This window comes from Falco rusticolus, chromosome 10, assembly GCF_015220075.1.
Source record: "Falco rusticolus isolate bFalRus1 chromosome 10, bFalRus1.pri, whole genome shotgun sequence".
Classification (NCBI taxonomy): Eukaryota; Metazoa; Chordata; class Aves; order Falconiformes; family Falconidae; genus Falco; species Falco rusticolus.
Genome location: NC_051196.1, coordinates 33,908,293 through 33,922,612, shown reverse-complemented (window position 1 = coordinate 33,922,612; position 14,320 = coordinate 33,908,293). Strand labels below are relative to the sequence as shown.

The 14,320-nt window shown below is 46.9% G+C and overlaps 1 protein-coding gene across 6 annotated transcripts in view; it reads right to left on the bottom strand.

Moving 5' to 3' along the window:
- ARHGAP40 (Rho GTPase activating protein 40) overlaps positions 1-14,320 on the bottom strand; it is a 42,294-nt gene that overhangs the window by 25,452 nt on the left and 2,522 nt on the right. The window contains exon 1 of one of the 6 annotated variants that reach the window (XM_037402799.1): positions 11,448-11,892. The exons of 1 other annotated variant lie outside the window; for it this stretch is intronic. Coding sequence is in view for 3 of the 5 variants with exons in the window: in XM_037402796.1 (XP_037258693.1) it covers positions 3,085-3,182 (98 nt within the window). In the remaining 2 variants the exon portion in view is untranslated. Of the gene's footprint in view, positions 1-3,084; positions 3,332-11,201; positions 11,404-11,447; positions 11,893-14,320 lie in introns of those variants that run through there. 4 more of the 6 variants (XM_037402798.1, XM_037402797.1, XM_037402796.1 and 1 more) reach the window with 4 other exon arrangements.

Here is a 14,320-nt window from a genome sequence, read left to right as displayed (position 1 = left end):
ATAGGTTATAACTTACCCGACAACAAGTGCTTCTATCAAAATATTGAAGGGCAGAGAAACTCCATCTCAACATTGCTGTCTCAGGCCTTCATCTGGAACAGATGTGCCTGCACTGGGTCTAATAAGTGTCTAAAAAAGCAGCTAAGGGGTAGCGAAAGCTGCCTGTAATTACAGATGTGCCTGGAGGTGTCTCAGACCAAAACTCAGGGCAGAACACACTGGATTGGTAAGCCCATGCAGATACAGCCACATTAAAAATATTCAAAGCCACGTTTAGCTTAGTCTATTAGCTGGGTGTCTGTCCCACCATGCCAGGGTTTGTTCTGGCTGCAGAAGACATCAGCCACGCTCTCTGTAAGTGGCCTTTTGTTTCACTGTAAGGTCACTGCAGACGAGGCTGCTGTTCACTTTCCCTGCACCGGCAGGGTAAGCCAAACAGGAAAGGGCTTTCGTTGACACGGAAATCCGGCTGCGGGAAAGGGGTACCTGGCCAAAGCAAAGCTTTAGTAGTACTGCCATCTTTAATGCAATTACAAATTGATAAGCCTGATCTACGGGATGATTAGATGAGAATCATTAATTAAGAGGTGGCATTCCCATCTCTATTTCCAACCTCACACACTCCACTGAATCCACAGTCATCTAAACACACGGGCTTCGTCCATCCAGCAGCCCCAAGGACCTGGGCTGCCATTCACATCCCACCTATTGGCACAACACCAGGATGCCAAACCCAGAGACCCACCAGCGTGGGGCTGCAGACCCCAGAGACCCGCCAGCTACAGACGGGGGCTCCCACATACTTGCTCTTACCCACTCCTCCTCCTCAGCTCCCTGTGGCTGCCGCGAGGCTGAGCCTGGGCACAGGATTCCCACCAAGTGGCAGGCAGGGACTCGCTGCCCTTCGGTGACTTGGCTGTCACAGCCTGTAGCACACGCTGCCCGGGGTTTTGCCGAGGCCAGAATGAGTCAATACCTCCCAGTTACTAAACGCATCCTTAAAACATGCTACCGTTACGTCAGACAAGACGCCCTTACTTCATTTCCATCACTGCTGTGACTTCAGGCGAGATGCTCAACCTCTAGGGACCTCAGAGGGACAAAAGGGGTGAGGGACCACAGGGCTTTCAGAGGAAAGGCTGCTAAGTGTGTCTGAATCCTTTATAACAGGCTGTGAACTTACGATTGTTCATGAACGCAAAGGCTTTTTACAAAAGCAGGTTCACACATACTAAATATTTGTTCTACAACTTCATTAATGTTGAACTTGGAGTAAAATCAGGATGACAGGATTCATTTTTATTTCTTCTTGTAGCCCATTCTACCAGCTACACCATTACAGCAGAGAATCAGTAATGATAAGTTGCTGCTCAGCTGTATGGGAACAGGAAAAAGACTTTGAAGAGGTCACCAAGAGTAACTCGCTGACCACAACGTATGGAGGGGTTGCGAGATGTCCTGGCATCCAGCTATGCATCCAGCTGTGTGTGAGAGGTTTGGGGATGCAGGAAGACAGGAGGGACAGTCATAAGCTCCTTGCTTGGATTTCTCCGGTAAGAGTTATTACACCCAGTGCTTGGCTATTACATTGCCATAAAAAGCCTGCCCTTGGTTAAGATTTATAACTATTTTTATAACTAATAACCAGAGCACTGCTGGCAAGCCCAGAGCCACCAGCCCCAGCCACAAGCCACCTCAGGTGCCACAAGCTTTACAGCACCGAGAGGAGGAGCACGAGGGAGGAAGAGCTGGCTCAGCAATGGCTTTTTCTCAGCGGTGCTTTGGAGGCATGACACCTTCGCTGCCGGGTAAGCCGGTGTCTTAATGGGAACCAAACGAGCATGCCACAGTTACTGCTGCAAAAATAAACAGTCATTAAAGTCAATTAATTAGAAGACCAGGATGGCTGGCATATCATCACCTTATTGTATAGGCATGTTTTAGGTGGCTTAGCTACACATATACATAGGGGATGCGTTTCACCTGCTGGTGAGTCCTGAATGAACAGCTGCCCGTTGCCAGTTTTTAACTAGGAGTTAAATATTTTGGTAAATGTTACTAGGCAAATTTGGGGTTCCTGCTGCAGTGCCTGGCCACAGAGCTGTTTGGCACCAGTATGGCCACCGGAATTCAACTAACTTGTGTGGCAAAAACCTTAGAGCTGTTACTGAATATTTTGATTTTTACCAAAGCAGCCCTGCAATACTCAAGGTGTTAGTCTAGTTCTCTTACACATGGGTAATTTTAAAGTAATTTGCCATATCATTCCTGTGTCAGTCCCCTTAAGATTATGATTTTTTCATATATATATATATAAAATTTTTTACACCTCAAATTTTGACTAGGATCTTTTAAATACTTCCTTTCTTGCTTCTACACACAAAGTAAAAGCAAACTAGGAAAAATGAGAAGCCAGAAGCATGAATATGGGAGCTATGGTTAGAAACTAAATCCCTGTGAGTACATACACACAAAACCAACAGGTTTCGTTTACTGCAGCAGGGAAACCTTCTGAAACTTGCTGCAACATCTAGGCTGAAGCAAATACATGTTAGATGAGTCTGAAGTCACCTAGCATCCAGTAAGCACACACACAGTACTGTGTTTGTCAAGCAAAGTAGTGCAGTTTTCAGTTCTATCTTTTAGTACGCACGCTTTGCATGATATTTATAAATAACCAGTTCTTAACCTTCGTACAGCACTACAAATCACTGAACAGCCCTCAAACCCCGTGACCTGCCAGGGCAGCATTACCACTGAATCACAAGGGAACAGCCTGCATTTTAGCCCCCCTCAGCCACACATGCACCCCCAGGTCCCACTTCCACAGCTTGCTGTGCTTGCCCCAGTTAGAGAGTGAATTAGGGGAAAAAAAGCTGGGGGGGGTGGGGTGGAGAGGGGGTTAGTAGGCTTTATTTCAGGATCAAGGCAGTCGCAACACCGTTTTAAAGAGCATGTTATAGCCTGCTTACCTCTGGAATCTTACCTTCTTTCCACCTACCCTGCCTCGCCTCTCAGCCCTGCCTTTGGCAGGGAGAGCGGCCACCCCCCCAGCACACACACCCCCAGCACCCCGCTCCGTACCTGCCACTGCTGCCTGGCCAGGCAGATGCCAACACCACCCAGGGCCTGGGGATCCCACTTCTGGCCACCCCGGAGCTGCACGTGCGATGCTTGTCCATGTCCCGATGGGAGAAGAGCAGCAGCCAGCCTGGCCGTGCCCCTCTGCCCACGAGCCTCGCGGCTGATAACGAAGAGCTGCTCCTTGTCACCCCCGCGGTGCTGACTGGAGGCCCGTGAGCATCCTTCTCCTCCCTCCCCGCATCCACCCGCCTGTGCGGACAGAGCAGGAGTGGTGTAAATCCACCTGAGCCTTCAAGGCAGCAGTGCCCGCGGCTGAGCCGCCCACGCCTGGGACGTGGGCTGAAGGACACAGCCCACAATCAGCATCCTGCGCTCGGAGTAAGCAGAAAATAGCAAAGAGTTATTCCCAAGCCTGGGCTGAAGCTGAGGCTTGCTAAACATTAACTCAAGCCTCAGCTGCGTGAAAAAGTAACTCCCAAAAGCAGCACCGGGAAGGGGGAATCAAACAGCGTATTTGCTCCTAAAAATTGTGCTTCTCTGAAGTAAAAGAACATGAAGAAAAGCACAAAGTATCTGCCTGGGGATTTGAGGGGGGCAGCAAAAACCATGAGTGCTTATTAAAAAAGCAGATTCAGTGTTTCCTGCCATAGTTGAACGATGAGCAAATCCCAGCTGGGTGTAAGACAGTGGTGTTGAAAGAGCAGCATAAACCCATAACACCCACAGAGAATATTTTGCAAGATCCAGATCCTTCTCTAAAACCTCATCAACCAACCAACAGACACACGAGCAAAGGGTTAAAGCCAGCAGATTCCCCAGCCATCCCTAACAGGTTTTGTTCTTTCCTTGTTACTCCATCCACTAAACCTCCTTTCACAAGAGGTAACTTCCCTCTCATTTAACATTCACTATTTTTAATCCCGAAGTCAAAGGGACAAGTCATTTCTTTAAAGTTTCCTTAATGAAGGCGTGCAAAGCTTCTCCAGCACAGGTAATAACCCTGCTCTGTGTTTCCAATATTCCCAGTAAGACTGGATGTATGGCTCAGCCTGCCCTGCCTCCAACAGCTCAAAGGGCAGCAGTAGCTATTTTAGAGACAATCCCTCCTAAAAGCCTGCAAAGAAGCCAGCTCGGTTTTGTTTCTTACCCCTTAACACAGCTATTTTTCCAGCCACCACTTTAGCCCAGCTGCTTCCACCCCACCCCACGAACGCGCAGCCAACCTCCCGCGGAAGGAACGCTGCCCGACTGCCCGAGCTTCGGTCCCCCGGGGCAGGTAGAGGGAGAATCTGGGATGTTTACAACTCTCCACACTAAGTATGCAAAAATATTAATGGGAATTTCCCCAACCCCTCAATCTCTTTTTCTCCTTACCCTCAATTCCTGAAAAATTTTATTCCTCCCCCCAAAATTCTGGACACTTGTGACACAAACCAGGAGGAAAGCCCGCCGGCGAGAAGGAAGGTGGGTCTTGCTCCAGGTAACTGAACGTGGCTGTGAGAAAGCTCCTCTGCCCAGCCGGAGCTCGAGCTGGCTTCCCCCGTCTCGCCCCGGCTCCCAGTACACCCGCTGTACAGTGGTGCACAGACATTCTGTGCTAGATTTCTTAGATTTCTTATATAGCTTGTTCACTACAAGTGGCCCTAATGAGAATCCTAAGGGATCAAATTCCAAACTCGGGTTATCCATTTAGCTCTTCCTATCAGCTCCAAACCCAGGCAACCTGCAGAACACACCAGCTTGTGAAATTCAGTTATAACCAAAGCTCACCATGAGCCACAGCTTTACAACAGCACTGTGTTATCCATAGGCAGCAAGCACATTGTCATAGAACAGGGTCAGAAGGGACCTTAGAGATCACCTAGTTCCAACCCCCGCCGCGGGCAGGGACACCTGCCACCAGCCCAGGCTGCTCCAAGCCCCGTCCAGCCTGGCCTTGGACACTGCCAGGGACGGGGCACCACAGCTGCTCTGGGCAAACCGCTCCAGTGCCTCACAACCTCACAGTGAGGAATTTCTTCCCAATATCTAATAATAAAAATTCATCCAATGATAAAGACCTTAGCAAGGTGCAAAAAGCAAATTAAACCAATTCTGATGCTTTTATTCAGGTACACAGACAATGGTTGCTGCAAAGCTACATCAGACAGAAGCGTACATCATCACGTGTGACCACCCAAACTGCCCAGGGCTGGAGACATGGGAGGGGAGAGCAAGGAGAGACGACAATGAGAATATCTACAGGAGGAAACGTGGCTGCTCTAAGCTTTGCTGTTTTTACAAACTCGGGAAAGTGTTCTCTCTGCCCAGGGAGCACCTAGCCTTTCCAAAAGCCTTCCCACCAAGTGTGCCTTGCCCTGGAACAAGCAGCTGGGTGTCAGGCCATCCCTTCTCCTGGACACAAAAGCACATCTAAGCTGCCAGTACTGCAAGTAGACGGGCACAACAGCCCACAACTATATTTCTTTTATTTTCAGCTACGTTCCTTCTCATTACATTTGATAACTTCAGCCAGCTGCTTGTACTTTTTGACTCACAGACTTTCAGACAGACAGGCTGCCAGTCCCTCATATGAGCGAGCTTCATCTTCACAGATTTCTAATGCAGCAGTAATAATTCAGCCAGGCTTTTTGCCCAACTGAGACAATTTTAAAGTATCCAGAATGAAAACAGAATTCTTTAGTAATATATTCAGCTTGGACTACTCATCTAAAGCAGTACACAAGCACTACTGACAGTTTAAGATCTCTGTGGATAATAACAGCTGCACTACTACCTACAGCCTTTCAGACTCCTGTCTGGACTTTGGTTATTCATATTATTTGAGAGAAGCAAGCTTATTTCCTAGCTTGGGAGGAAAAAAAAAATAAAAAGAGGTGGAGGAATAGGACATGAGGCCAGCTGAGTCTGCATTTTCAGACAAAGTGAATCAGGATAAATATTCCAGCTCTAGTTTCGAGCTCTCCAGCATGTTTCATGCTCCAGGACAGTCTTCCTGGCGTCATTAGAGATGAGCCAAGCTCACTAGGACGAGATCATCTGGATCACAGGAGCTGAATCTTACTCAAATATGGAGACAAAGAGACGTACCAATGCTCTCAGCAGCCAATTAGTTCAAATGAAATCACTGATACAGATCCAGCGCTGTTATCATCACAGCTCTAATGCACAAGTTATTTCTGAAGGTATCTACACATCCTGCCAAACTGACACAACTTGGCTCGCTCAGTAAACCTAATATTTTTCAGGACCAAAAAGGAGGGGGAAAAACTTCGAACATGCTTTTGGATAATCAGGAATTTCAGCTGGGCAAAGCAGGTGCTGGCTGGACACCTAAAGACTACAGGAATTCTCTGCCAGACCGCAGGGATCCCAGCAGGCTGGGAGACCTGCCTCCAAACGCTGCCTGACAGAGCTCAGTGTCAGTGCAGTCAGGTCAGCTTGAACACAACGTTCATAAGCTGCATCACAAGATGCTATGGCAGCATTATGTTTTTCAAGTATCCCCAAAGTAATCTGTTACCACGAAAACCAAATGCAACTAAAGACATGGCAATGTGAAGTAGAGAGGAAGAACATGAATGTAGCTGAAAGCTCTGTCATGTAATTCTTTTTTCTCCAGCAAGTTTATTTTTACAGAGTACACAGTATTAGGAAAGCCTGAAAATAATATATCCCCCCTCAACCCCATCAGATAGCAAGAAAATCCTCAAGCAGCGTTACCTATCCATCACATGGACCCATTAAGATTAAGAGATTATTACAGTTTCTGAGTCACCCAGGCGGTGAGATTACCCAAGTCCCAGCTTGTTCCCAGTCTGCCAGAGAGGCAGCACCCAGGCCGCGGCTCGGGGCAAGGTGCTCCATCACAACCGCATCTGGCTAGCAGACAGGGCTCCCAGCAGCCAGCCCCGCACAGCCACTGGCTCTGCTCTGCCCGGAGCCCGGGGACCAAACAAGCACCTCCGGGCTCAGCAGCTGTCAAGCTACAGCCACAGCAACGCTCAGCCCCTGCAAAGTGCTTCTGCCCGTGACTGCTTCACAAGGCGAGACCCAGTGTGTCAGCCTGCTGGGAGGGACACAGGCATGCCCAGGGGAGCTGGGGTGTCAAGCCCAGTGCAAGCGCAGGGGTGAGGCACCCCCCTCCCTGACTGCCCAGCATCGCCCCGCGACCCTTCCTGCTCTACCCACACCGGGGTGGCTCAGACCCCACGCTGAACGGTCAGACCTCGCCTTACTGTAAAACCCAACCTGCCTGCGGCCGCGAGCTGCACCTCAGAGCACATCGTCTGCTTTACTGCACCAAAGCATCGTAACAAACAGAGGATTAGGACTTCAGGCAGCAGACAAACAGCAACAACAGATGCTCCTTAAGATGAGATTGTTTGTACGCAGATGGCTGTTAATCTCACATTAGAAAAAAAAAGCACCAAACCCAAACACTGGGCAAAGGAGGGATCCCTGGTATCTGGCGGGATGCGATGCTGTAGCAGGACTGGCTGGCTGGCAAAGCCAGCACCACTTCATCACGTTTGCATAGGGCCAGCAGCTGTGAGCAGCCATCTCCACCAGGCAGGGCAGAGCTGCGTACACAGCTGCCTCAGCTGCACGCCCTGCTTCAGTGTCATGGCTTGGGAGAGTGAAAGAGGCAGGGGGGTGCAGGGAGGATAAAAAAAAAATTGTATACTTCTTAGACACAGATGTATATTCAGATAAGTGAACTGCAATGTTGCTTAAACCTAATTACTACTGTAAATGTAATTTAAACCACTCAAAACATTCCCCTTGCTCAAGGAAGAGCTGTAACAATAAGAGGAAGCACTAGGACACAGCAGCTATTCTTAATACTCAAAAACACTTATTCTGATGAATAACCAAGACTTACTAATTTAAATTGAATATGTTTCTGCCTCCTGGGCATTTTCAGGTGGTATAAAATTATAAGTCTTAGCAGGTTTCCAAGAATTACCTTGTTTACCTCCTTATTCAAACACGTGCCTGATACCTACCAGGTACCGTGCCATGCAAAACTGTACCTTGCTGGACACTAAAGGCAGAACGAAGTGACTGGCACCAGACTAATAACCAGCAAGCTGCTTGTTCACTTCCTTCAAACACCGGGAGCTATTACCACTGCAACCAGCTGACTAAGTGCCATAAATGCCTTCTAAGGTGTGATGGGAGACAGGCAGATGGGGCAAAGGATCAGCAGTCAGTGCCCTCCCGGGCTGCAACAGGTAACACCATCTCATGCCAGCCCAGCTGCACCAGTCCAGCTCACGTGGGACTGGAGCCCGCGCTGCAGAGCTCACCTCCAGCACCCCCTTCAAGGAGCACTTTGCACCTCCTTAATGTTCACAGAAAAAGGAATATGCAAGAGCTCAAATTCCCAAGCTCACATCCCAGCCCATTTTGCAAACCCCATTTTGATTTTTGCAAGTTGGATTTTCTGTTCCCTTCTGGGAAATGGATGGCGCAACAGAGCTACGGATAAGACGAGTGTCAGAAATGGATTATCTTACTCTGCTGCCCCAGTTCTCAGCCCAGAGACGTGATAGATTAGGTTGTCATCTTGTTTATTTCCTGCACCGTAATCACAAGCAGCAGGATGGGCTCCATAGGCTGAAACCACTGTGAGTCAGTGTGTTTTTGGGCATCCATAAGAGTTACTGCCCAAAGAATGCCAAACATCCACTCCTGAAAGAAGTCATGCCCATGGCACGGCCCCACGCTCAGTGCAGAGCAAATGGTTTGGAGCTACCAAGGGTATGAGACAGCTGAACAATAGCTGCTGATAGCTTGACTCAGATAAGCTATCAGGGAGGATGGTAAGACAGGGGGAGGAGAAAAGTAGGAGTGACTGGTCATAGCTACACAACTAAGCTATTTATTAAATTTAAAAGTGAAACACCTAAAGACCAGAGTGCGGACTAAGTACAAGTGCAGTTTTCAAACCAATGTCTTGTTTAGGGTTTTTTTGATAGGTTTTAGTATCTTACAGTTTTAAAAATCTCTCCAGAAGTTTTTATGTTGGGTCAGACTGGCTGAAACTACTTCAGAGATCAGGCTGGAACCCCTCTGTGTTATCGAAGCTTGTCTTGTTGAATGATTGCAATAAAAACTAAATATCTAAATACTCTGAATTCAAGATCCAGAGAAAAATACTTACTAAATAGGTCCCCACACATGTGGGTGTAGGGCATTTATTTGGGGATGAAATGCCCCCGTGCTCATGTGTGGGTAGGACATCCATCTGCCTCTGAGCAGGGGAACAGAACAATACCCCCTCTCAAAGGGAGCGGTGTTTTTACAGATCCCGATTGCTCAATCAAGTACTTCCAAAAATAAAAATAATATGTAATGCAGCCTAGTAGCAGAAGTTCCTATTTAGCAGTCAGGCAATAGTAAGTGCCAATTATTCCACTCATAAGCAACAGTTGTGCTTGTACTCAAAAGTCTCATCATTTATCCTAACACATTTCTGTTCTGCTTTGTCATCTCTTTAGCAGCAACAAGCCCACATCACAAGAAAGCCAAGCTTCTCTGTGCAGGGAGATTACAGGCAGCCCATAATTTGTATTTACGGGCATTCTCATTTGTCCTCTAGAAGAGAGCTGAGACAAACAGAACTGGGCTGCTGCTTTAAAGGCTCAGAAGTTAAAAACTCAGCTGTCACTATTTTTGCTACGCTGGCACCCTGCTCTGAAGTCACCATGCAAGAGCTTGTCTGTACTAGTTTTGTCTATAAACGACGCAACAGCTGGAACAAAAGTGGTTGAGATGCTGAACCTGATTGCACAATACAGCTCACAGCTCTTACAGAGCTACTAGGAGTCAAGAGGTTGTTAACTCATTAGAAGAGGGCTTGTTTCTCCAAAATATTAAAGACAAAGTTTAATCCCACGAGTCTTCATGAAAACCAGGATGAGAAGATTTCAGGCATCATCCAGGACTTAGGGGCCAATGAGGGGATACAAGAACTTGCTGCAGACATTCCCGAACAGCTTTGTGGTGCAGGATTTTGAGGAAGAACACCACAGGGCAGGGTGAGGTTAGTGGTGCAAGATCTTCTCAAAGGTCAGTCAGGGACCAAACTAGTGCCTGTAAATCCCCACATGCTGTTTACTCTTGTATAAAAACCCACTGCTGTAAATGCGGGGCCAAAGAGGACATCAGACATACAAAGTCTCAGGTATCAATGTCAAGTGATGTCGCAAGACAGATTTTTATTTTTCAGTTTGCACCTGGTGTGCAAGTTCAGAGTAATGGAGTGCAGTTGCAAAGGAAAGAAGATGACACCAGTTGATCATCCACTGAATAAGCACTCTTGAATCCAATATGTTAAAAAAGAAGAATTTCAATTCAGGCTCACAGGCGAGTTGAAAACTGCAAAGATTTCATAGAAGTAAATCTAAAGACACATATACAAGCAGACAAACTATAGCAACTATGTTTTACCTCACAGCTTTAGTTAGTCTGATGAACTCTTGTAACCCAGCTGATGTTCAGGACTGTATGTTTTAACCAGGCTGGTCTAAGCAACTAAACTTTTGTACAAGGGTCCTTTTCTGACACAGGCATCACTTCACCGGCTGCTGACGCAGCTCCTGCTCAGGTTTTGGCCCACACACAGCTAACGCTGATAGAGCTCAGTCTGACCTGTGCTGGGAGCAGCACCACTGGGCTAAAGCAAGAGCTACATGTACACCAGGTACAAGGGAAAGGGGGAGATAAGACCTGCCATCCTTGCAGCTGTGCAAAAGCAACTGTTGGGCAGTTTCTGGTAAGACTGAAACTCTTCAGAATTAACTGGAACAACCCGCAGGAATGGTAGACACCAGACTTCCACGATGGAGGATGTAAGCCCATCACCTTACACAAGAAGCTTTCAAGCTGACCCATCAGCATCCACACTGCTGAAGCTCCCAGGCTTCCCCCTGTGATAGTTATACAGTGACAGAGGAGGAAGGATAAGCATGCTCACCATCAGCTGGGAAACTGGCTTCCTCATAAGCACGCGAGTTAGTGAATTTGTGAATCAATGAAGCAATGAATTAGAGAATGAACAAGCTGCACAAGCCCACCAAAAGAGGACTGAACCCTTGTTTGTTTCTTACCTAATAAGCTCATGCAATAAAGTTGGACTCACAGTGTACATCCTCCTGTAACCTTGGAAAGGTCCAAATGAACCGTGACACTTTACTACTGTCAGGAAAAGTACTCGTATAGGGTGAAATGATACTCACAAATCCCCAGCTACCAACAAAGCCGCAGCTTCTTGACCTTTATAAAGACTAGTTTTTCTTTCCCATTTGCCTTGTTAACTATGAGGTAATGCTAAACCATTACAAAATTGCACAGACCTCGCTAGCAGAGTTCAGAGGAAAGCCTTGAAGCAGCAATTCCTGGTCCTACTTAGAGATTTACTTCCCAGTTAGGCTTTCTTTCAGTTAACACATCATTGCAGCTAGAATAATCTTCGCAAAAAGCCGTTCTCCAAAATGATTTTTCCGGGATGTGTGCTGGTATTTAATAAAGCCTTGAATTCTTGCAACAATCCCAGCAGCTCTGTGCTTGCTCCAAACTTTTCCTGGCATCCAAACATCCGGCAGCTCCCTGCCTGCTTTACGTGGGCCAAGAGCGTAGGAAGCGCGAAGTGAATGAACTCTGAAACTCTTGGACTAGGAATATCGTTAGGAGGACTGCTCCCAGGAGGTATCCTTCCTCTCCTGTTAGTCAAAGGAAATGCTCCATCTAAATACAGCTGTTACCTTTATCTGCTTTGACCCTTCTTATGCAGAAGCTGGAGTGAGTCCAGGATTCTGGAATATTTGACCAAAACAACAGTATCTCGGATCAGCTGCAGGGATGTATATATTGCAGCCTTATGTCCACCTTCCGCTATGAGGCATGCAAGGATTTCCTTCCACTGTGTCAGCCCTGCTGTTTTCAAACATTAACATTGTCTGAGCTTTACCTTGACCAAGAAAAACAACTTTCATCAGCAAAGCTGTATTTATTTGTTGCCTAAAGAGGATATCCTTCCAGTTCCATTATACATTGGTCACCTGCTATGGACCTTGCAAGAGTTACAGGCTGCTGTTCCCTCAGGAGCTTTTACCGGCACCCTCAAGGCAAGAAATACTGTTTCCATGTCCAGTGTTGGTCACTTGGTTAGGGTTGTCAGGAATACCATCAGGCAGGAGAAACGGGGGTTCAGGCATTGCCAGCACGCTCAGCTGTGTACAGAGACACTGAGAAACCCGAGTGTCCCCCAGGACCCCCGCATAACTGTGAATGTGGCAGCAGTGGAGAAAAAGTTTTGAATGCAGTTGAATGGCAAGAACCATCAACAAGACAGCCTCATACACCAGCTTCAAAGCCATCACACAAAGTCATTTTCCCAAACCAGCAGAGCTACAAACAGCCCTCCAGATGCCCGGCACCCCAACACGCAGCCTTCCTTTCCTCGTGTGCATGCTTTCTGCACACACCACAGGTTTACCGAGAACTGAAGGTTAAGTTAAAATACATCTGTTACACCACCTCCTCTGGGAAACAGGCACTAACTGACCTCACCTAACTCAGAAATGAGCCCTTGCAGAGAGAAGAGTGCAGAGGAGGGAGTGAAGACTGCTCTGCATTTGTGTCATTCCACTGTTTCTTAGTTACAGCGATATCTCCCATGCTTCATTAGGTGACCCGGGCAGGGATAACTGAGAAGTATAAACCAGTAACTCCTGGTCAGGAGCCCGCTGTCGCTGATTCATTAGTACACAGGCTGCCTGCTATGCTACTGTGGTCGAGCTGGCTCCTGCCCCTGCCCTCACTACCTCCCTGGGCAGCCTCTTCCCAATATACACGTGGCAGTAACATGTCGACACCAGCCTCCACTGCTAACCCCAAGCCCACTATCCTAGAAGGAACCTTCTACAAAAGGGAAAAACAGGACAAACTGATAAGTACATCAGTGCCCCAAAATCAACAAACAGTTCACCCCCTGGAAGTGTGCTTGGGTCTCAGCCAAGCTGGACGCCGAAACACGAAGGTCTCGGCTGTATGTTGTATTCAGGGTCACTTCCTATGCTCAGGCTCCACCACAGGACGGGAGTGTACCTGTTCATTGGACATCTCACAGACCATAATCCACAGTGATCGATTCAAGTAGCCAGAGACATTGCAAGTTATCATAGATGGACAAAATTTCATACTATATAAAAACTAAACAACTCTCAGGCAACTAGTGAATTAATAATAGGCTTGCCAGGCATCACACGTGAATATGAGGGTCCTGACACTTCTCCCTCTAGCAATTTGAGAAGACATGAAAGAAAGACCAGAATATTATTTTAAAAGGTCCTCCAGTGCGGGTTGCCCTATTATTTTGCTGTATGACAACAGCAAGGTTCCCTTCATACATAGCTAGCACCGAGGATTTCCTGAGAAAGATCCTCATTTTGTACAAAAGACCCAAATTTTGCAGCCAGCTCAATGGTACAGGCACTAGCAGCACAGGGGCTGACGGAATAAACTATGCAGATGGAAACAATTATTTAGGAGGGGAAGGACTCCTGCATGCATGGAGCAACATCTCACTAAAACTGAAGCCTCCCACCGACACATTCCAGACCCTTGGAGTAATCTGCTTTGGGGAATATGCTTTAAACTACATCAGCTTTTGTATATCTTTCTCCAAACTCCTTTGCAATCGCAAAGCACACTCCCCTGCAAACTGACCTAACAGTCTTACCAAACAGCAACAAATACCAGAAAGTATTATAAACATCTGAATCTAAAACCTATTTAGAGGCCAAACTTTTCAAGCAACAAGCTCTGATTTCAGACAAGCTTTTCATGATGCAACACACCTGGAAGGCCTTACCCACACAATTAATGATGCTGCAGTCAACAACTTCTGCCCAAAGTCCATGGCATAAAATAATGAATAAATCATACAGGTCATATTTGATGTGTAGAATATCAAAGTGCTTATATAACTCAAAAATCAGGTTTCTTAGATAAAAACAGAACTACAGAAAGGAATAGCACTAACTGATTAGAAATATCTAATTAAGGGTAGTCCTTTCAAAGCAACCACATTAAGAATATTTCATATACGTTGCAGGAGAATAATAATCCCAGCAGGTTTCAATTAAGACTCACTGCCATATGGATTTTACATCTGCAGCAGGAAGGCTCAAACACCGTGTCACAACTAAGACATTTTAATGTCTCC